The sequence below is a fragment of the Pristis pectinata genome, chromosome 1, assembly GCF_009764475.1.
Source record: "Pristis pectinata isolate sPriPec2 chromosome 1, sPriPec2.1.pri, whole genome shotgun sequence".
NCBI classification, from domain to species: Eukaryota; Metazoa; Chordata; class Chondrichthyes; order Rhinopristiformes; family Pristidae; genus Pristis; species Pristis pectinata.
In genome coordinates this window covers 53,651,608-53,674,630 of record NC_067405.1, presented here as the reverse complement: position 1 = coordinate 53,674,630, position 23,023 = coordinate 53,651,608, and the positions used below count along the sequence as shown (strand labels likewise).

The following is a 23,023-nucleotide window of genomic DNA, read 5'->3' as shown; positions in this document are numbered from 1 at the left end:
TAAAGAAAAGAGATTTAATAGTGACTGATTCAAATTAAAATATTATAGACATGACAAGGTGGTGCAGCTCAAAGAGAAGTATAACTCGAGAACAGTGTAAGAGAGAATGCCCGAACAATAACAGAGGAATGTCTGTAAAGGTAACTTACCATTGAACCAGGCGGACCGGGCAGACCAGGCGGACCAGGCAGACCAGACAAACCAGGACCACCCTAAAGGAAAATACAATCCCAATCATGCAGTTTTCAAATCTACTCATTTGAAGATTTGCTTTTTATTCAGAAATTAAAAATGAAATTATATTTGTAATCCTTGAAAGATCAGTTAGGACTTATCTACATATACAATATTAGCTATATTATTATGATGGGTGATAATAAAAAAGATCAAGTTCTGCATAAACTATAAATTAGTGATTTAGGTAATTGGTAAACGAGGCAAAATGATCAAATTCCACTACACTTGGATCTAGAAATAACTACTGTAGTAATTGAAAAAGAGCAGAGGTCTACAAGAAGAGACGACTCTACCTGACGATAAATCTTTAAAGATAAAATTTAAAAAGCTTTGTGGAACAAGCTACCTCTAAGTGGCTATTCTGGCTGAAGCTAATTTAGTAATCTTAGCAATTTTGAGAGGTTATGGTCATTTCTAAGATCCTGTATACCACTGAATTTTCATACTTTGCCTTACATGACAAACTTACTTTCCCTTAAAGGATATTCTGATGAATATAAAATTCAATCGCTGCAACATAAATCTTATTATTTCAATCAGCAGCCATTTGGTACTTGTACACATAGTAATCAAGAAGGGAAAATAACCAGGTTGTTGGTTCTTACACAGACTTCAAGGAAATAAACTACTCTCCATTTAGATTCAATGTTATTTTGAATGTAATTTCTGTTTTCAATTATTTGAAAACTGACATTGGAACATGATGAATGAAAGCTATTGGGTCTCCAGGCCAAAGACTTAATAACCATTCAGAAAATTAATAGACATCTTTGAAAGAATTGTAAACATGAAAAATCAGAATTTTACTTGACAATTTAAAAGAAATCAATTATATGCTTCTTTTTATAGTGGCTTCCTGTTACTCTGATAATGTTCAAAAAATGATTCTGACCTCAATTTGAAAATTTAAAGAAATATACTAAAAGGATATGCAGTTCATTTTTATTCTTAAATTAGGTCATCAATTTGGACTAATAGTTTTCCCACAACATTCTAATCCAAATCCAAGCGTGAACTTGTGAGTGATGTTAACAAATTTTATTTATTGCTCATCTCCTGAAGGTATTCTTGTGAACAATGATTTTTGAACCACTGGTCATGGTGTGACTTACACAAGGGTATAAGATAGAAACTGCATCATTCTGACCAAGTGAAGATATGTACATCTGGATCACACGAGACCTAAGGTAGTGTCTCAACATTCCCTTTCTCACGGAGAGATTATTGGGGGAAAAAGAAGAGCTTGTTTGCAGATCTTCTTCCATTAAATATTGTAGTTGCTACATATTAAAATTTGTGGTTTGACTTCTTAATGCTGGAAAATGTAACTACTTTAGAAGATATCATAAAATCACACGAATTGAATCTAACTTGAAAAGTAACACAGTGGAATTTGTGGAATTCTGACTGCAGTCCAATGATCAACCAACAGCTTCCACAATATAATTGCATTGGCCATGATTACATTCAATGAATTATGTAAATGCAGAAACCCAAGAGCTGGATATTGTCCACTATTTAGATGATTGCATATAATTGTGTGAATAACGATAGATAATTCAGAATAAATCATTTCTGCTCTGGAGCCTGTTCCATTATTCAATTAGTCATTGGCTGATTTGGTTCTTAACTCCATTTATTGACTTTCGTTTCCAAAAACTGAATAAACATCCAGCATCCTTTACATTTTAAATTGAACCAGACATAATCCAACTATGAGAAATATTCGGGAATGATCTAGCCTAGTGTTGGGATGGGACATTAAGAACAATGATTAGACTCTAAATGAAACTGAACAATGTCTTTATGTGAACTATTTAGGCACATATTTTGAGAATGTAATAAAATGTAAACTTTGCTCTTGCAGATTGATTGATCATTTAAGTAGATGATCATTATTGCTTCCAATTAACCTAACAGTTTAATTAAAATGATTTGTAGTAAACATGATAAATATAGGTGAGTTAGTGGAATTTACATTAATGATGTTAATACTTACAGGATTGCCTGGTGATCCCCTATCACCCTTTGGACCCACGTTTCCAGGGGGGCCCTGTTATAACACGAATATTTTAAAAGTTATCTCACAAATTGCATTTAGTATCCTAAGTTATCAAAACATACTCAATCATACTTAAAACTATTTATAATACTAATCTTAATTATTCAGTCCAGAGCATTGACTCACCATTCGACCAGGAGAACCACCTGGCCCTGGAATACCAGTAGGTCCCTTTTCACCTTTTGGACCGGGCTTGCCATCAGACCCTTGAGGACCAGTCGGCCCATCATGACCCTAATTGTAAAAACATTAGATTAGCTGTGCACACAACTAGAATTAGCAATACAATTTTCTACTTTAAACTCTGAGGGGAAGGGCAGAATCAACTTGCACCTGTTTCTTACAAAAGAAAAGCTCAATTCTAGTGCATGCCCAACGAAAGGAATTTGACTAAACTTAGTCTTTGATTATTGGCAATCAATTAGACTTTCTTCCCTCTCATCAGATTCCAGTGGCTGTGTACAACTGCTCGCCAATACTATGCCATGCTTTAAATGTCAGTGATCAAAGTCTAATGTCTCCCCTAAATAATGGCCTGTTTGAATTGTTGCATTCAGAATTTTTATTTTAACCAATTTTCTCCCCAAGTGGCATGAAGAACCAACTGTGGCTGTTTGTCTAAAATTATTAGAGCTTTTTTTAGGAAAATGAGTCAAGACAAAGTACATGCATATTGCACTGCCTGAAATAACAGGTGAGAATATGTTAAAAGCAGGGCCTTTCCAGTTGGTTCCTGCATGAATGGATATGATGCATGTCATTTTCACACAATGGGTGGCTCCTTGTGCAAAACATGATGGACTGCACATTGCACCCGAATGGGGATTTCTTTGGATAGTCATGATTTGTATAAATAATGCAAAATCCCCTGGATAACACACAGCAAGAAGCTTTCCACTAGTTTTTGTGGCTTCTGTGCCGTTTAAAAATTCACTAGAAACCAATGCGTTTTGCATTACAGTGCTGGAAGATGTAGTGCCTTTAGCAAGACTCATGGTTGTACATTGGGTTGCCTAAGTGGCAGCTTACTTATCAAACACTGCTGACAGGAATTTAATCTGTCCAAAATTACCAGGCCTACTGGTGGCAGCATACCAGATCAGGGGACTGACACACAGCTCAAAGTTTGAACTTCTGTAAATTGGAGCAGCAAACAGACTTAAAAAGAAAATTAGAAAATGGACTTATCATTTAAAACCCAATGTCAAAGAATAGACATGGGGGTGGGGAAGTGGCCACCTTTGCGTGTTAGTGCCTAGGCTTCTACCGTTATTTATTTAGAGGGTGTCTTGGTTTGAGCCTATTGTTAAAGATCTTGCATACACTGTGCGTGCATCTATGTTCTGACAAATAAAGAGAGAAGCAAATGGATTTGTTGACCAATAATCACTTTGACCAACAACTGCCAGTAAAACTCCTAGTAAAAGGGGATTCCTTTATCTTCTCAGAGACTAGAATGTGCAAATTTAAAGTTGTCTATCTTTTTATGAACGAAAAAGTGGATACGTACAGTCAAAGTCCACAGGATTGAGAAGGACAGAAAAGAATGAAAACACCTTGCCTGCTGCCAAGTTATTGAACATTGTTCAGAATAAGGCACTATGCATGGCCACACCTAGTTGAATGGGTCTTAAACTCATGGCAACACCTTTTGATGAATGCCACACCTCTCCCTATAGACTTGAACAGCTTTAGAAATATTTCTAGTTAGCACTAAACATTTAAACTATCACTGTAACAGACTATGGTGTAGCCAGAGATAAATGGATACCATCTCTCTGGCCCTAAACTCATCTCTGGAGCATCTGGACAGTAAAGACACCCATGTTAGACTATTATTTATTGACTACAGCTCTGCCTTCAATACTATAATTCCAAGCAAACTCATCACCAAACTCCGAGACCTGGGACTCAACACCTCCCTCTACAGCTGGATCTTTGACTTCCTGACCAACAGATCACAATCAGTGAGGATAGGCAGCAACACCTCCAGCACGATTATTCTCAACACTGGTGCCCCACAAGGCTGCTTCCTCAGCCCTTGACTCTGCTCCCTATATACTCATGATTGTGTGGCCAGATTCTGCCATGACTCCATTTTCAAGTATGCAGATGATACCACGCAGTAGGCCATATTTCAAATAACGACTAGTCGGAGTACAGGAAGGAGATAGAGAGCTTAGTGACATGGTGTCATGACAACAACCTTTCCCTCAATGTCAGCAAAACGAAAGAGCTGGCCATCGACTTCAGGAAAGGGGGCAGTGTACATGCACCTGTCTACATCAATGGTGCTGAGGTTGAGAGGGTGAGAGCTTCAAGTTCCTTGGAGTGAACATCACCAATAGCCTGTCCTGGTCCAACCGCATAGACGCCATGGCCGAGAAAGCTCATCAGCACCTCTACTTCCTCAGGAAGCTAAAGAAATTTAGCATGTCCCCTTTGACACTCACCAATTTTTATCAATGCACCATAGAAAGTGTCCTGTCTGGATGCATCACGGCTTGGTACGGCAACTGCTCTGCCTGGGACTGCAAGAAACTGCAGAGAGTTGTGGGCACAGCCCAGCACATCACGGAAACCAGTCTTCCCTCCATGGACTCTGTCTATACCTCTCACTGCCTTGGTGAAGCAGCCAACATAATCAAAGACCCCACCCACCAGGTTATTCTCTCTTCTCCCCTCTCCCATCAAGCAGAAGATACAGGAGCCTGAGGGCACGTACCACCAGGCTCAAGGACAGCTTCTATCCCACTGTGATAAGACTATTGAATGGTTCCCTTATATGATGAGATGGACTCTTGACCTCACAATTTACCTTGTTTTGACCTTGCACCCTATTGTCTACCTACAATGCACTTCCCTGTAGCTGTGACACTTTCCTCTGTATTCTGTTATTGTTTTTACCCTGTACTACCTCAATGCATTGTGTAATGAATTGATCTGTACAAATGTTATACAAGACAAGTTTTTCATTGTACCTTGGTACAAGTGACAATAATAAACCAATACCAAATACCAACAGGTTCTAGGAGTGAAATTCCCCCAATCATGGAGTTGGCTGGGTTGAAAGTTCGGACTCAGAGCTATGAGAAAAATGGAGTGACCTCAAGTAACCAATGCTGCCCAGTGGAACATATATATATCTTGTCTGTTGAGCTCATTCTGAATGAATGGGCAACTGACGGACCTTGAAGCCAAGAAATAGCCTCAAGGTCAGGAATGGAGATGATAGGTGAAGAAGTTGGGAAACAAGTACATAAAATAATTGATTTATAGCATAATTGGTTATAAAGAAAACAGGGGGCACCTGGAGAGTATGTGAAAGAATATATAAAAAGACTTCTCAAGGTATCAGCAGTGACAACTCCAGAGACAAACCATCACAAGCAAGAGGTAATCCCCCATGTCTGGGATGGGGAGTCGGGAAAACCCCTCTTTGTGCACTAGGCCAATCTGCGGGTGTGAGGGTAATATCCCAGCACTGTTAAGTTATAAGTATATGCATGTAATAATAAAGTAGTTTGGAAACAGAACTCTGTGGCGTGTGATTATTTGCTTAGAGGCATTGTCAGATAGTGACAGACAACAATGGACATCATTAACTTCAATGGAGCTGATCATTGATCAGAGTCCTTCAGTTGATGAACCTGTATTCAGCTGTGTGATGTTGGGAGAGGTCACTGGCTGGAGCTCCCTAAATGACTTCACAGTTCTCCTAGTCTGTACAATGCAGGAATTTCAACAAGTCACGTCCAGCATGACTTATGCAGATGTATAGGAGTCAACAGTTAAAACCAAAATGGTCCCATTGCCAGCCAAAAGTTATAGCTGAACTACATCTTACATTTTCTCTGAGCTAGATATGGAGTTACATTCTTGCTTGGAGTTTTTCCAAAGTCCTTTAATGAATGAATCAGAAAATGCAGGAATCTAATAGATACTTACATAAAGAGACTAAGGAGACATTTCATCTAATAATTAAATACGGTGAGACCAATGAGGTGCTGATAATGGGAGAAGTTAACAGTTTTCTTTCAAAACTATTTGTAATTTTTGTAGATAGAATTGGCTTTAATGCTAATTCACATGGAATATTCTGCTTTTTGTTTTGATTTTGGATCATAATTCTATATTCGAGACCAACAAATAAACCAGTTCATAGGGATCACTTTAGTTCCTGTGATTCATGAAATGTTTCCATGATACAACTATAAGTCAGCATTCAATGATGCATGGGGTAGAGCTTCATGTGCAGAACTCCAGATAGGCAATTAAGAACTGTAATATGTTTTTGAGTCCCAGCAGTGGAGGGAAGGAGCCAGCACTGTTTAACAGTTGTTTTGCAGGTAAAGACTTACTTGTTTTATAAAAAAAAAGCCGTTAAGGTAAGAGCAAGAATCGACGAAAAGGAAGTCAGGCCATAGCGGAGTGGCCATTTTGAGAGTGGCTGTGTTTGAGTTGTAAGTGCTGCGTTTGAGGTCAAGGTGCCGAAGCTTTGGCTGTGAGGCTTTGGTGAAGAGCAGAAGCAGAGGTAAGAGTAAAGGTAAGCACGAGTAAGGTCTTTCAACTTTAATCTTCATACTTGGTGAGCAGGATGGCTGTTTGGCCAGTGGTATGCTCATCCTGCAAGATAATGGGAGATCAGGGAGACTTCTTGTTTCCCTGAGGATTACACCTGTGGGAAGTGTGTCCAGTTGCAGCTCCTGGCTGACCGTGTTAAGGAGCTGGAGCTGGATGCACTTAAGATCATCTGGGATGCTGAGTGCATCATAGATATGAGTTTTCGTGAGGTGGTCACTCCTAAGGTGCAGGCTGCAGGTTGTTGGGTGAAGTGACCGCCAGGAAGGGTGGACAGATAATGCAGGATTCCCCTGTGGCTATTCCCCTTGAAAACAAGTACACCATTTTGGATGCTATTGGGGGGGGGGGTGATCATTCAGGAGAAAGCAGCAGTCAGGTATGTGGCACCGGGACTGGCTCTGAAGCTCAGCAGGGAAGAGTGAAGGCAGACAGGAGTATAATGATAGGAGACTCGATAGTTAGGAGAACAGACAGGAGATTCTGTGGAAGAGAAACGAAGGAAGGCAGATACTGGAATCCAGATGAAAAGCACGATGATGCTGGAGGGACTCAGCAGGCCAGGCAGCGTCATGGAGAAAAGCAGCAGTCAACGTTTCGGGTCAGGACCCTTCTTCAGGACTAAAGACAGGAAAAGGGGAGAATTCAATGTTCATACCATTAGGCTGCAAGGTTCTAAGATGGAAAATGAGGTGCTGTTCCTCCAGTTTGCGCTTGGAATTCTCCTGGCAGTGGAGGAGGCTGAGGACTGACATATCAGTAATACTGTGGGAGGGGGAGTTGAAGTGACTGGTAACAGGAAGATTCAGGTCGTGGTTACGGACAGAGCGCAGGTGTTGTGCGAAACAATCACCTAGTCTGCATTTGGTCTCACCAATGTAGAGGATGCCACACTTGGAGCACCAAATGCAGTAGATGATATTAAGGGAGGTGCAGGTGAATCTCTGTCTCGCCTGAGAGGACTGTTTGGGTCCGTGGATGGAGGTGGCGTAGGGGCAGTGGAAAGTTCCCGGGGTGGGAGCGGGATGGGTGGGGGGGGAGGGGAGGAGTGAATGAGGGAGTCACGGAGAGAGCGGTCCCTGCGAAAGGCAGAAAGGGGTGGGGAGGGGAAGATGTGCTTGGTGGTGAGGTCCCATTGGAGATGGCGGAAGTGGCGGAGAATGATGTGTTGGCTACGTAGGCTGGTGGGATGAAATGTGATGACAAGGGGGACCCTATTCCCTGTTGGGTCTGAGAGGGGTGGGGGTGAGAGCGGAGGTGTGGGAAATGGCAGAGATGTGGGTGCGAGCTCTCTCAACCACAGTCGGGGGGAAGCCCCGGTTAGAGAAGATATAGATCAGTTGCAGATATGGGTGGAGAAGTGGCGGATAGAGTTTAATCCGGGCAAGTGTGAGGTGTTGCACTTTGGGAGATCAAATGTAAAGGGACAGTACACAGTTAATGGCAGGACCCTTAACAGTGTGATGTACAGAGGGATCTTGGGGTCCATGGCCATAGCTCCCTGAAAGTGGCAGCACAAGTTGATAGGGTGATAAAGAAGATGAATTGGCATGCTTGCCTTTATTCATTGAGGAAATGTGTTCAAGAGTCAAGAAGTTATGTTGCAGTTTTATAAAACTCTGGTTAGGCTGCATCTGGAGTATTACATTCAATTCTGGTTGCCCCATTATAGGAAGGATGTGGAGGCTATGGAGATGATGCAGAAGAGGTTTACCAGGGTGCTGTCTGGATTAGAGTGCATGTGTTATGAGGAGAGTGTGGACAAACTAGGGTTGTTTTCTCTGGAGTGGTGGAGACCTGACAGAAGTTTATAAAATTATGAGAGGAATTGATAAAGTAGACAGCTGGTATCTTTTTCCCAGGGTTGAAATGTCTAATACTAGAGGCATGAGGGCCTGCACTTAATAACAGAAGGGAGATTCAAAGGAGATGTTGGGGGGGGGGGCAGGTTTTCTTTTTACACAGAGCAGTGGGTGCCTGGAATGCACTGCCAGGGGTGGTGGTGGAGGCAGATACAATAGAGGCATTTAAGAGGCTCGTAGATAGGAACATGAATGTGCACAGAATGGAGGGACAGGGTATTAGTTTAATTAGGTGTCATTAGCTTAATTAGTTCAGCACAAACATCATGGGCTGAAGGGCCTGCTCCTGTGCTGTACGGTTCTATGTTTTACACCAGTGGGCCAGATCAAGCTCCAGGTAGTTCATGGTTCCAAGAGGAAATCCCGCCACCCGACTCTCAGTACATCTTCAACTTCTATTACCGCTGACTGTGTTGTGAAATTTGGAAACACGTTTGAGATCAAATGCTGGAATATTTGACCCCTTGATTTGCTGTGGACCCACAACTTACTCCAAAATGTATTGATTTGAGGATCAAAATACATTTCACACCCACCTCCTCAGGTTTACACAGACAACTGAATGGGATTACTGATCTTCAGTGAAAAGTTCAGGTTAAGGTTATTTTTTTGAATTTCACTTTAATTAACCATTAATTAATTAAAACATTTTAAGCTTTATTTTTATGTGCTACATTTACTTAATTAACTGCTTTTATTTCCCTTTGAACATATCGTTGATGGCGATGAGCTGTCAAAGATTATTGGGGCAATATTGGGACAGGGACACTTCCCGAAGGGCCACGGCATTGAGGCCTTCAGCACAGTGCATATTGCAGGTGCCACAGCAGTAAGTGTGGCAGCTGGAGACCAACTGCAGGTGGCAGGTCAGATCTGGCCAATAATTTTGAATTCATAAATAGTTTAAGCTGTAAGTGATCTCATTTCACATTTCTGTAAAAATACTAACATCAACAAATTACAGAGTTGCAAAGCCCAGATGATAAATTTATAGAAAATACTGGTTAAACCACAATTGGTGGAGTTTTGAATGCAATGAAGGACTTGATGTATCTGGATTATTGGGGTGAGAAAATCAAGGCAAGATTTTAAGTGTTTTGAACCAAAGAATGTTCTATTTGAGGAATGACAGCAAGAGGTCATCAATTTATAACCCTCAGCCAAGAAAGGGAAAAAAAGGATGGAAAACTAGCTTTTTTTTTCACATTGATGCCTGTTTTAGTTTTCCTATGAAGAAAATAAAGGCCAACCAATATATCAGGTCAAGGCCATTGTATATTTTAAGTGGAGATAGACTGAACATAGGAAATGGTTAAAGTTGCTAGATTCTGGGTAGAAAGTGGGACATTGGGATCAGTCTGGATTACTCTCAATAAAAGGGACATGTACACGTAGATACGTAGAAATTGCTGATGAATGGTGCAAAACATACCACACATTGTACTCTATGTCTGAAGTTTAGAGACTAGGTACAAAGGATGCTGCTGTTATAAAGTGGATTTAGTTTCACTTATCAGGGATAAATTTCTAGGTGACAGACAGCTGGAACATTAGAAATTTGTAACACGGAATGGCTTGTCATTCTGATGGAAATTTCTACTGCCATATTATTAGCCAATGAGGTGTAGTACCAATAATTCAGAAGTAGCAAGAAATAGAACATGGAACAGTACAGCACTGGACAGGCCATTCGCCCCACGATTTTGTGTCAATCTTGATACCAATTTATACTAAATGTCCTCTTCCTATGTATCATCCATTTCCCTCAATTCCCTTCATATTCATGTGTCTATCCAAAAATTCCACCAAGCTGCCTGCGTCCACCTCTACCTTTGGTAACTCATTCCAGGCACCTACCACACTCTGCATAAAAAACGTGCCTCTCACATCGCCTTTAAACTTTCCCCCCTGACCTTAAAAGCATGTCCTCTGCTATTTGACATTTCTATCCTGGGGAAAGGATTCTGACTGGCTAACCTATCTGCGCCACTCATACTTTTAGGGAGAACAACCCAAATTTTCCAACATTTCTTTGTAGTTCATACCCTCTAATCCAGGCAGCATCCTGGTAAACCTCTTCTGCATCCTTCCTATAATGGGGCAACCAGAACTGCACATAATATTTCAAGTGCGGTCTGACTGAAGTCTTATACAGCTGCAACATGACTTCCTTTCTCTTATACTCAACACACCAGTGAAGGCAAGCATGCCATATGCCTTCTGTACCACATTATCCACTTGCGTAGCTGCTTGTAGTGAACGATGAACTTGGACCCCAAGATCCCTTGTACTTCAATGCTATTATGGGGAATACCATTAACTGTATAATTTCTTCTTTCATTTGACCTCCCAAAGTGCAACACGTCATACTTGCCTGGATTAAACTCCATCTGCCACTTCTCTGCCCGTATCTGTAACTGATCTATATGCTGCTGTATTCTTTAATAGTCCTTTACAATGTCCACAACTCCACCAATCTTGGTGTCATCCGCAAACTTGCTAATCCACCCATCTACATTTTCATCCAAGTCATCGATATATATCACAAAGAACAGAGGTCCCAGCACCAATCCTTGCGGAACACCACTGGTCATGGACCTCCAGTCAGAATAGTAGCCTTCTACCCCTTCTCTCTGGTATGGGCAAGCCAGTTCCAAATCCAAACTTGCAATTCACCCTGGATGCCATGCATCTTTATCTTCTGAATCAACCTACCATGAGGGATGTTGTCAAATGCCTTACTAAAGTCCATGTAGATAACATCAACTGCCTTACCCTCAACAAAGAATGAATGCTTCATCCTTTACTAATCTTCTTCTTAAAAATCTAAGATGATATCCTATTGTATTCTTTACCCCACGTTTCCTGTATTATGTTTTATCAATACAACATTGTAATTCCAATTTTGCATCCTGCACTAATATAATGCAAAGCTCCGCACAAACAGCCTCACAGCTTTTTATCCAATTTCCTCCTAAATGCTTCTCTGCCCTTCATTCCAACTCCTCTATGTGACAGTATTTTCCACATTCTAATCAAGTTCTAAGTAAAGGGGTTCTCCAGGAATTCATTACTATACTTGCTGGTGACTATTTTCTACCAATGGGCGTGAATTGCTTGTGTGTCACCCCCCACTCTTTCTCTCTCCTCCCTTAACCTCACCCTTTGTAGAGGAAAGTCCACCAGCTTGTAGAGTCTTTCCTAATAGATATAACCACTCAGTCTGGTAACAATCCAATAATCTTATTTGTATCTTTTCCAACACCTCTATATCCTTTCTATAATGTGGAAACCAGAACTGTTCATAGCATTCCAAGAGTGATCTAATGAGCCATCTGCAGAAGCTTAAAATAACTTCTGTGCTTCCCAATGCTATTTCTCTGGAAATGAATGCAAGTGTTTTCTTTTTTAGGCCTTACTAAACTGTGCCAATATGTTTACTTATTGGTGTTGTTAACTTTACCATTACAACATTTTCAAAGGGACACATTGCCTCCTTCAGCTTCATTGTGGTTATCTTTATTGGACGTTGTTTTCCACTGGTTCTCACCTAACTTGATGTAATATATATGCCATCTACTTCCTGGTGCTTTCATGGTGCCATATTTTACTGCTAGAGAAGAAATAAATCTGACACCCAACCACAACAATTTTTGCTGATTCTTGAATATATACTTGTGAATCTGATCCAGTCCAGGGCCTCTACAGAGTACCCCTGGCATCTGTGAACCTACTGGGAAATAGAGAGGCCAGAAAGTATAAGGCAAGAGTTATTAATTATATTTAAATCATCTACAGAAGGAATAAAAATTGGGAATATAAATAGAATTCAGAGAGAGATGTGTCCATGAACACTACCTCATTATTCCTTTTTTTTTGCATTTTTTTCTGTAATGTAAAGTAATTTTGTATCTTTGCACTCTACTGCTGCAGCAAAACAACAAATTTCACGTCATATAAGTCAGTGATAATAAATCTGATTCTGATAAAAGTAGAAAAAGTAATTCAAAGGGTCTTCAACCTGAAACACTTTCTCTTTTTCATGGTTGCTGCCTGACATGCTACATGTTTCCAGCATTTTCTGTTATTTGTTTCAGACATAGTGCATCTGAACATTTTTTGACTTTCAGAAAAAATAACAATTCACTTAAAAAAAAGTAATTGAAATGTGAAGGAATGGAATCAAGCTTTCAATGCCAAAGGGGGCATTTGGCAATGCCAATGATTGATTATGCCATTCAAGGATTCACTCAGCTAAATACTTCAGCATCATTGTCTTCCACTGATTGTATAGTGTTCTTGGATAACCTGTGGATGAACGTCTGGATTTCTACAGTCTGGATTTCCAATAGCTTCCAAAACTGCTGAACAGTTTATTCCAGAATAATGATGATGAGAGTTAGCCTCACCAATATTCTTAATGTAACATGTAGGCCACTATAATGATTAAAATACTAAATAAAAGCTTCATTGGCAAAATACACCACTATGTCTCGCTAAATGTCTACTCACAGGAAGTCCAGGAAATCCAACTTTGCCGGGTGGACCAGCTTCTCCTCGTTCACCCTAGAAAAAAAATAATTTTGTGTATTTTAAAATTAGCATGGAATAGAACATGGAATGGAACATTACTCATGTTCCATTCAATCTAAATCTAAATTAATAATTCAGCTATAATTTGCTTACATTGCTGATCATAAATCTCAAATACAGCAACCCCTATCAATTGAAAATATTATATTTAAAATCTACAATCAACCCACTCTTCCTAGAACTCCTTTGTGTGTATTGCTCCTGCTCCTTCCCCACATCACTTAAGCAGAACTAAAGTTGATCATGAAGCTTGACAGAAGCAACGTACTACTGCTGTCCAAGACCCAGTCAAAGGGATTCAGAACATTTGGCCCAGACATATCTCATCAAACTCTAATCCCTCTACTTACAAGTAGTGAGTCCAGGGGTCAGTTCTTTGGATTTTGTCTGGACTTCTTGTTGATGAAAAAAAGCTTTCACCTTAAAAGTGAAGCTGACTTAAATTTTTATTAATTGTGCTCTTAAAGGACAGAATATCAAGAAGGCGACAAAATGGTGAAGAACCCTCCTGCCTGATATTCCTCTGTGTGCTGCGCCAGATAATTATATAAAGTCCAAAAACAGTAAGAAGAAGGATGTTAACAATTACGGTTCACTTTCTTATTTTGTTTGCTATTTATAATTTTTTGAAGTTAAATTAATATTTCACTACAGAAATTACTCATCTTGTTAATTAGGCCAAGAATAATCATTTAACTACTATAACAATGCATTTTAATATCTAAATTGTTGTTAGAAAAAATTATAAGTAAATTATAATGTAATCAAACATTGATATGTTAATATGGTTGATTACTATTCTGAGTATTTTAATGGTGCTATCAATGAGCACCACTAATATTTGTTTTGAGACAATACTAGACATTTCTGTACCAATGCTTCCATGGTAGAAAAACATTTGATTAAAGACAAAATATTTCCATAGTTGTAAATTAATTTTCCTTGTTTTTCGTTCAAAGAATCATCATTCTGTTAAACGATGGATGATATTTACTTACCGGTACGCCCCGAGATCCAGTAGGTCCAGGAGGACCAGCAGGACCGAAATCACCCTGAAAAAGATAGAAAAGAGGTTTGAAAGTTAATTATCAACAATTGTAATGTAACATGGAAGAATGAAACAGCAGGGTGTATGTTAATTAGGTTTGATTCAAGTTTACTAAATTAATAGGCATGTCTCACTAGTGAAGACCGATCGATCAGAGATATTCTTATTAGTTATGGTAGAGGCACAAAATGGATGGTTGTAGATTTGGATGCCCATTGTTCACCCTGTCTGCTCTTTCTTTTCCACTTAAGCCATCGGGTGTTGCAGCCGATAGCTGATCCTCTACTGTTAGTATTGAATAGCATTTGTATTTAAACCCTTCCTATATCCCTATACTTACTTTCAGTACTTGGTACAAGCACTTTTGTTTAATGCCTTGTTACACAACCTATTCATGCATGTTTCAGTTTTTTAATGTCATAATGCTGGTGTGAAAGTAAACAGGTAATAGGAGAGAGCAGGGCATCTGGGAGTTTGGTGAATAAAAAAAAGACAAATAGTGCACCCATTTAACCAAGGTGGATTGGGGATGGAGAAATGAACAGGAAGGAATGAAAAGGAGATTAAATTTTTGCATCCAATAAGGATGAAAAGAGAAATAATCAGGAGGGAAGATTTGATTAAAGAGAGAGAAACAAGGAAAAAATATGAGAAAATGTTTAAAATCTTAAAGCTTGATTTTTAAGATCTCCAGAAGTAATATTCACAATGTAAAGGAATGATACTCTATCTGCAGGGTCAGGAAGCATAATGCTTAAGTTAGTGGACTTTTGTCCAGAGACCTGTGCTTGAGAAGCCAGAGTTTGAATCCCACCAAAACCACTAGGGAGTTTAAATATATTAAATTCAGTACATCTGCCATAAAACAAACAATATCTGCTATGCAACTGTTGAAGTGACAATGATTATCATAAAAAAAATCATTTGGTTCTTTAATATCCTTTCACAGATAGAGTTCTACCAATTTTACTCTGGCTGGCCTATTGGAAGTCAGATCCATGGTGATGTGGTTCACTCTTAGCTGCTCTCTGAAACTCCAGAGCAAGCCTTTTAGTTCAAGAGAGTTTGGGGATGGGCAATAAGCGGCACCTAACCAGTAACGCTGTTATCATGTGAATGAACACATAAAAATGTTTTCTTTCTGGGTGAGAGGAGTTGATAATCAGTCAAGAATTATCACATCATTAAAAATGAACTTTCAGTGCCAAGTTTAATAAGCTATTAAAAAGTTAACACAGCAGCTGAAAGAAAAACATGGGTGCATTAAGCATGAAGAATTGTTTTCTCGATGCTAATTGGACATCAGACAGAAACATGTGACAATTCAAAACTTTGGGGGGGGGTGTATCCTTCTTTGTTGAAAGCTGCTGGCTGATTGTCAGATTAATAAAAATATGCATCATTCAGTCTTTATCATTGACACTAAATCACAACTAATTTTATTTTACATGAAATTGAATTTAGGAGCCAAGAAGTATTGTTGCAGCTATATAGGACGCTGGTCAGACCCCACTTGGAGTACTGTGCTCAGTTCTGGTTGCCTCACTACAGGAAGGATGTGGAAGCTGTAGAAAAGGTGCGGAGGAGATTTACAAGGATGCTGCCTGGAATGCGGAGCATGCCCTATGAAAGCAGGTTGAGGGAACTTGGCCTTTTCTCCTTGGAGCGACGAAGGATGAGGGGGGACCTGATAGAGGTATATAAGATGATGAGAGGCATTGATCGGGTGGATAGTCAGAGGCTTCTCCCCAGAGCCGAATTGGTAGCCACAAGAGGACATAGGTTTAGGGTGCTGGGGAGTAGGTATAGAGGAGATGTCAGGGGTAAGTTTTTTTTACTCAGAGAGTGGTGAGTGCGTGGAATGGGCTACTGGCAACGGTGATGGAGGCGGATATGGTAGGGTCTTTTAAGAGACTGTTGGATAGGTACATGGAGCTGAGAAAAATCGGGGGCTATAGGTAAGCCTAGTAATTTCTAGGGTAGGGACATGTTCGGCACAGCTTTGTGGGCCGAAGGGCCTGAATTGTGCTGTAGGTTTTTCTATGTTTTTATGTTTCTGTGATAACACATCAAACAAAGGAAATTACCCTCTCTCCTGGAGCACCTGGTTGACCTTGTCCACCTGTGGGACCTTGTGGGCCCTGTGTGAAATGAGGAAATGTTAACAAGGTCAAATATAGGTCGCACAAGATAAAACTGCAAACATAGGCCAAGAAAATCCTGTGTACTTACTGGACCGCCATCTTTGCCTGGTGTACCACCAGGACCTGGAGAACCAAGACCTCCCTGTCAGAGGAAATGCAGGCAATTAGAAGCTAAACGTCTATTCCAAACCCTTTTGTGCTAACAAAGTGTCACATTCAATAGGAGCTAAAAAGGCTATAAGGAAAAACTGCACTCACCTTTTCACCTTTTGGACCATGGAAACCTGGAAGACCTCTTTCACCTGGCATACCTTGCAGTCCCGGAGGGCCACGTATGCCTGCTGGACCTGGAAACCCAGCAGAACCCTTGTATTCAAAGAGAAAGCAGCAATAAGTTTTAATAATAGAGACATAAGAGAGACTGCAGATGCTGGACTATTACTGTTATATGTTCCTTCTTTACATATTTTAAAAATCACAAAATTACTTACCTTGGCTCCATCCAATCCACGACCACCAGAAGGGCCTTGGTTCCCGGGAGGCCCAATGGGACCTGGGGGTCCACGCTCACCTACTGCACCCACATCACCCTACATTTGAAAGCAGGAACATTTAAATGAATAGGTCCTAAAAAAATACATGCAATTGTTATTCAAAGCTAAGCTGAGATCGGACTTACTTTTGTGCCAGGTGTTCCTGGCTCACCATTTTCACCACGAGGTCCCTAGCACAGAGAAAAGTTGTCAGTATTAGTTCTTCCAATTTAAAACAAGAGCAGTTTTTACTGAACCTCCATTTTGTTTAGCTAGTGATAAAAGTAGTGGTTGGGTGTGAAGGCTGGGCAATGGTCTTGGATTTCTTTTGTTCCAGCACTGTAACTTTACCAGACACTGGGTTTGTGTGTATAAGTGTTTCCTGAACAATGAGTGGCCAATACCTCAGCCTACAAGTTCCTCTTTCCACAGATGCTGCCTGGCTTGCTGAGTCTTCCAACATTTTCCATCTTCTGTTTTTACATCACATTAGGTCATTTTTTCCTTATCATACTCATACAAGTCTGACCTGCTGGACCCGTCCCACGTCCTTACCACTAACAAGACATTACACTGACCAAGAAGCTTAACGTGCTGTTAATTGCCCCCATTAAGCCATTTCAACTCACTCTATCACAGACATTTCCTTTGTTCTACACATTCCATCCCCGCACCTTTTCTCTTACTGAAGACTAACTTCTATCTCTCTCTTTCCCAGTTCTGACCCAAAATATTGACTTTTTCTCTTTCCACAGATGCTGTCTGACTGGCTTGAGTTTTTCCAGTATTTTCTGTTTTTACAACATTCTGATATTACTGCAGAACAAGTTAAACACAAGTGACTGGGTTTTTATCAAGTTCAATTTGAGTTCACTGGAAATACTAATCAAGATTTAAGCAAATAAATAAATTGAACCCTACTAATACACTTAAAATTGCCACAAATTCTGGAGAAAGACAGCTAAATTACATTTAATAGCAAGTTAGTAATTTTGTGGAATGTTCTGTTTAAAGGTAGATAGCAAAGAAATGTTGAAAGAAGAATTGAATGAATATTTGAAAAAAATAATAGGTTATTGGACTAGCTAAGTAGTCTGCAGATTTATTGGTTTCCTAGTCGTTTATGGTGTTCTTTATAGCAATTATCCTGAAAATTAAGATTGCTTTCAGTAATGTTCCAAGACTTTCAATTAAAATTATGAAAAATTTGCTGTTATTTAATGTCAAAACAGATGATTTGTAATTAGCTCTGGTTACCCCACGTGCATTAGGAAAGCTCAATATTCTCTCATTGTAGAAGGAAGTGGACAATGATATTAGTTCATTATACTAATGTTTTCTGAGGTTTTGTATCTGTTAAGAAACAGAACAGACTTTAAAGGTAACTTATTTCTCCAAGTACAGTATTTCTGTTGTAATTTTGCTTGTTGCTCAAACAGTTATTTCCCTTTGACTTCAATGACCTAATTTCTTCCTGGCACTTTGTATTGTTGAACTAAAGAGTAGAAAGGATATTGCTGAATGTAACACAAAGTTATTGCAATGAAGCTGAGCAGTGTCCAGCAGAGGATTTTGCGTCTCACTGACAATGGATGTTATATGCTGACTTGTATTTTGTGGCTATTAGAATTCAGGATGCTTGTAAATGAACAAAAATAGAGGCCTGGATTTTATTGATGTGGGCCTGCTGTGTGCATGCCCCAAGCCCTAGAACTTTGCTGGTTGATCTTGTCTGTACAGTCCAGGGGACCTGCTGCTACTCAGGGCCTCATCAGGTCCATGTAATGTCCTGCCCACAAAGCTTCTCTAGAATTCTTTGACAGTTGGGAAAGCCATGCCTCCAGCCTTATTAGCTGTCAATACTTTGTATGTCTTTTATATTAAAAACTAGTAACATAAATAACTGAATAATATTTTAAAATAAGTAAAAAAAATAAACATTTGCATAATTAAAAAAACATTTTTTTTACTATAGTTCTCATATTTTCTCATGACATAGGAGGCCTTTCACACCATAGAATGAATACTAGCTGTGAGCATACCCATCAGTCCCATTCCCTCTTCCCTAATTCGCAGGCCACACACCTACACTAGGGGTGATTCAGTTAATCTGCCAGGACATTTTTGGGACGTGGGAGGGAACCAAAACACCCGAGGGAAATCCACATAGACTTTGGAAAAGTATGCAAATTCCACAAAGATTGTGATTGAGGTCAGGGCTGCCCAATCTTTTCGCTTCCTTTCACACAGACTTCCAAGATCTGAAAATAGATTCCTTGGCGTAAATGCTAGAAATCTCAGCAAGCACTCTTCACCACTGAACTTCATGAGAGCACAGCCAGGAAATGGCTGGCAGAGCTCTTCCACTAATTTTGGGGCTTAACCAATACTTAAATGCAATTCCATGTAGAACTCTCAGCAAAACTCCAGGCCAACTAAAAATCTGCCACTTGGCTGGCATTCATCTCAGTCAAATCAAATTCAGAAGTGGTATCCAAATGAGCCATTAAAAAAAAGCTTATAATGGAATTTAGTAATGGAAAAAAATAGAAATCTAAACAAGTATGGACTAATGGAACTTGAAAATAATGAGTTTGAGTTCTGAGTTTATTCAGGTGACTTACTACACTGAATGCAGAGAAATATCAATATTGAGATGAGGTACTCTGACTCCAGTCTTTCAATATTGGAATGTTTCTGCATGTATATGCCCAACCCTAGGTTGCAACTTTGACCATGATGGGAAGCAAAGGGCAGGGAATAGATGTGTGGGCAATTGTTGGAAGAAATGGTTCCCTATAAACTCTGTGACATGACAACCATCCTGAATTTAACTAAACTCCAAGGAAAAGCTCTTCTGCAAAGGTAGTCCTGCAGCACCTTGTGAATCAGAACATGTGGTGAAGGTGATATAAGTGCACTGATGATTCTTGCAAAGGGCAAAATTGTGGCACAAAAGTTGCCCGATTGTTTACAATAATGTACTGTTGCTGTTCTTAACATTAGATCCTCTCTGATCCTTCGTGTTTGAACAGTGAGTTAGCAGATTGTTTTGGTTTATTGTTCTGCTATTACAAATCCATAAATACCAGAGTTGCCAGATCTGTAAGTAGTCTAATCCGTCATGGAAGATGCCCTGACAGTGAAGACAACATTTTGCATTCACAAGGACAAAACAGGGGTCACTACTACCCAAACCACGAAGGTTGGAAATAACTGCATCGGGAAGACTGATGAAGATGAGTCAAATAGGTTACTCTCATGTTTCCCCCAACACAGTCTTTAGTGCATGCATGTGACACACCAATCAGATTTTAAGTAAAGCTATGCAGGTGCAGGATTCTTCAGAGTCTATGGTACAATGATAAGTCTGGCCATGTATTGTAAACAGATTTTTATTTCCCCTTCCCCCCACCACTGCTGGTGAGTTGTAAGAAGATAATTTAAAGTGCTTGTTAGTTTTTGCAAGTGAAACGAATCTAATATTAGAAAAATACTTCTCATGCAATTATCAATAATAAATTTTATACTTGCACCCACATATCATGAATTTTCCTTTTGCCTCAATACTACTTTATTTTCTGAATAACCTGATTAAGAAGAAAGCTGATATTTACAAACCTATTTTTCAAATTTTGATTATTTAAAAAAACTAGGTATGATACCACAATAATATCTTGCATCTTTATATAAGGCTGCAACCCAAATATTAGTTCAGTTATTCCTGGGCAGGAAATCCAACTATAGTAGCATTGAGCTGGCAGTCCTCCTTACCATAGCATTGTGGTAGTGAGTGCACAAATTGAAAACCATGGACCACAACCCCCAAGAAGCGAAGGCCAACTCAGCCTTATCTGTACATCTTTAATTCTTTCTTGTTGGTTCAATCCATCTGAATTTTATGAGCCAGGAGTACTGAAAGGGGGATTGTCATTGCTGTAAGCTTTTTTTTTGACGGTTAATTCCTTAATCAGGTCACTTGCTGGCATCTGATCCAAGTACTTAATTGGGTGGGGGAAGGGGGTATTTAAGCTTGGCTCTGACCACCAAAGTTCTCTTATATGCATTCAAATAACCCGAAAAAGAATAAGCTTGGACATTCATGAGGCAGAGCCTGAGGGTAATGCGGGGGCAGAACAGCCTAAGAGTTATTCAACAAATAACAACCACAGAGATTACTTGCAGAGGCATCACCACTAATATTCCTCAGCTTGATGAACTCTTACTTTCAGTACCATAAACTGCATTGGTGCTAAAACAAAATAAGTTTGTGCAATCCATGCGAATGATTAAACTTAAAACATCATACAGGCAACCCTCGTGTTACAGCAGTTTGGGAAATGAAACTTAAGTGGGGAAAAAAGGTAAATTTATTTTGTTTCAACTCGCACTTTTTGGCGTATGCACAGATGATGTAGTTTCACATTACAAAAAATCGTGATACGGATCATTTTCTTGGAATGCAACCCCCCGTAACATAGGGATTGCCTGCAGTCTTGTCTACCAGAAAAGAATTTCATTTTTTAATGTTATTCCAGTTCTCTGAAGTATCAGTAGTCAGTAATAATCTATTCCTCTCATTAATCCTTATGATGTTTTCTCATTTTAATTTAGGTAAGTAATCACATTTAAAGCAAAGTTATTTTGCTTCTGCATTTCTATAATGGTGTTCTCAGAAACTATGCTGGATAAGGATCTATTGAAGACAGTAAGCATCTTACCACTTCACCAGGTTTGCCATTTTGACCAGGTGGGCCTGGAACACCCATTGTACCCTAATGTGCAAGAAGACAGAATTGAAAAGTTAACCTACACACTTGTGCTAAGTAATTGATGAACAAGAGTTGTTTGCAAACTCAATTTCATTGCTTTTATACTGACATCATTTTAGATTTATTTTCAAAAAGTTATTAGTATTTTTGTAATGAGAATGCAATCTCTGATGCTCATTGCTAACCAAGCCGATTAGCTCCCAATCTGATGAACCCATTTCCCATCCCTTGTGATTATCAGCTTCTCTCTGCCTTGTGGCTGCTACTCCTCCTTCTCCAATACTGGCGATTAGGCACTTTTTGAGCCCACTCATACTCCACAACTGTTTTGTTTTAAATCAGCTGTTCAATCATATATTTTAAATTAGGGCAGAACTAATTTTTTTCTGCATTTGGTGTCTTAGATTGAAAGCAGAAATACAAAATTCCTATTTAAATTTTTTTTAATAGGATGTTTATTATCTGCTGTCTCCTTCCACTGTCATCCCTCCCACTTAAAACTTTCTTTCCTTTTGTTCTTCACTTTACTGTTCATCTCTCCACCCGTAACCTCGCTGTTCCCATTCTCACTCAGTCCCACAATTTCTCCATCTCTCACTTTTGTTGTTTCCTGCTCCTCACTTGCCATGTAATGTAGAACACTCCAGTTATTGCATTTCATCTTGAGAAAGGCAATCAACAGTTCTTAATACTCAATTAATTATTGATTATTATTAATGTACTTAAAGAGATACCTGAGGACCATGAGCTCCTGGAGGGCCTCTCATTCCTGGTTCACCATTTGCACCCTTAAGGAAAACAGATACTTAGCACAGTGCATTAAGGAAAATGACATAGGAAATTAAAAAAAAATTAGATCAAGCCAATAAGCTTGTTGTAAGCATTATTCAATAAATCATAGAAATTTGCATTTAGATTTCAGCTCCTGGTCAGGTATCAGCAATGTGTATTTCTTAATTGCAAATCACTGCACCATATAAACTAATTCTATAGCAGAAGTAGAATTCTCCCTAACTAATAAAAAAGAAAATGAAAATATCAGAAGGGTGGGTCTTTATGTGGGGCAATGGTATCTCCAGCCACAACCATGATCAAAACTGGTAGAATCCCAGGTGGATGCATGCACTTTACAACTAATTCAAAATATAAGCACTTGTAACTTAATTTATGTAATCCAATGTCCGAGGAACC

The 23,023-nt window shown here is 39.4% G+C and overlaps 1 protein-coding gene across 1 annotated transcript in view; it reads right to left on the bottom strand.

Moving 5' to 3' along the window:
• LOC127574545 (collagen alpha-1(III) chain-like) overlaps positions 1–23,023 on the bottom strand; it is a 124,037-nt gene that overhangs the window by 22,442 nt on the left and 78,572 nt on the right. Inside the window, exons 27-38 of the mRNA XM_052023607.1 lie at positions 22,567–22,620; positions 21,782–21,835; positions 17,207–17,251; positions 17,019–17,117; positions 16,786–16,893; positions 16,616–16,669; positions 16,471–16,524; positions 14,334–14,387; positions 13,255–13,308; positions 2,426–2,533; positions 2,237–2,290; positions 150–212 (exon numbers count right to left, since the gene is read on the bottom strand). Of these exons, the coding sequence (XP_051879567.1) occupies positions 150–212; positions 2,237–2,290; positions 2,426–2,533; positions 13,255–13,308; positions 14,334–14,387; positions 16,471–16,524; positions 16,616–16,669; positions 16,786–16,893; positions 17,019–17,117; positions 17,207–17,251; positions 21,782–21,835; positions 22,567–22,620 (801 nt within the window). The remainder of the gene's footprint in view (positions 1–149; positions 213–2,236; positions 2,291–2,425; positions 2,534–13,254; positions 13,309–14,333; positions 14,388–16,470; positions 16,525–16,615; positions 16,670–16,785; positions 16,894–17,018; positions 17,118–17,206; positions 17,252–21,781; positions 21,836–22,566; positions 22,621–23,023) is intronic.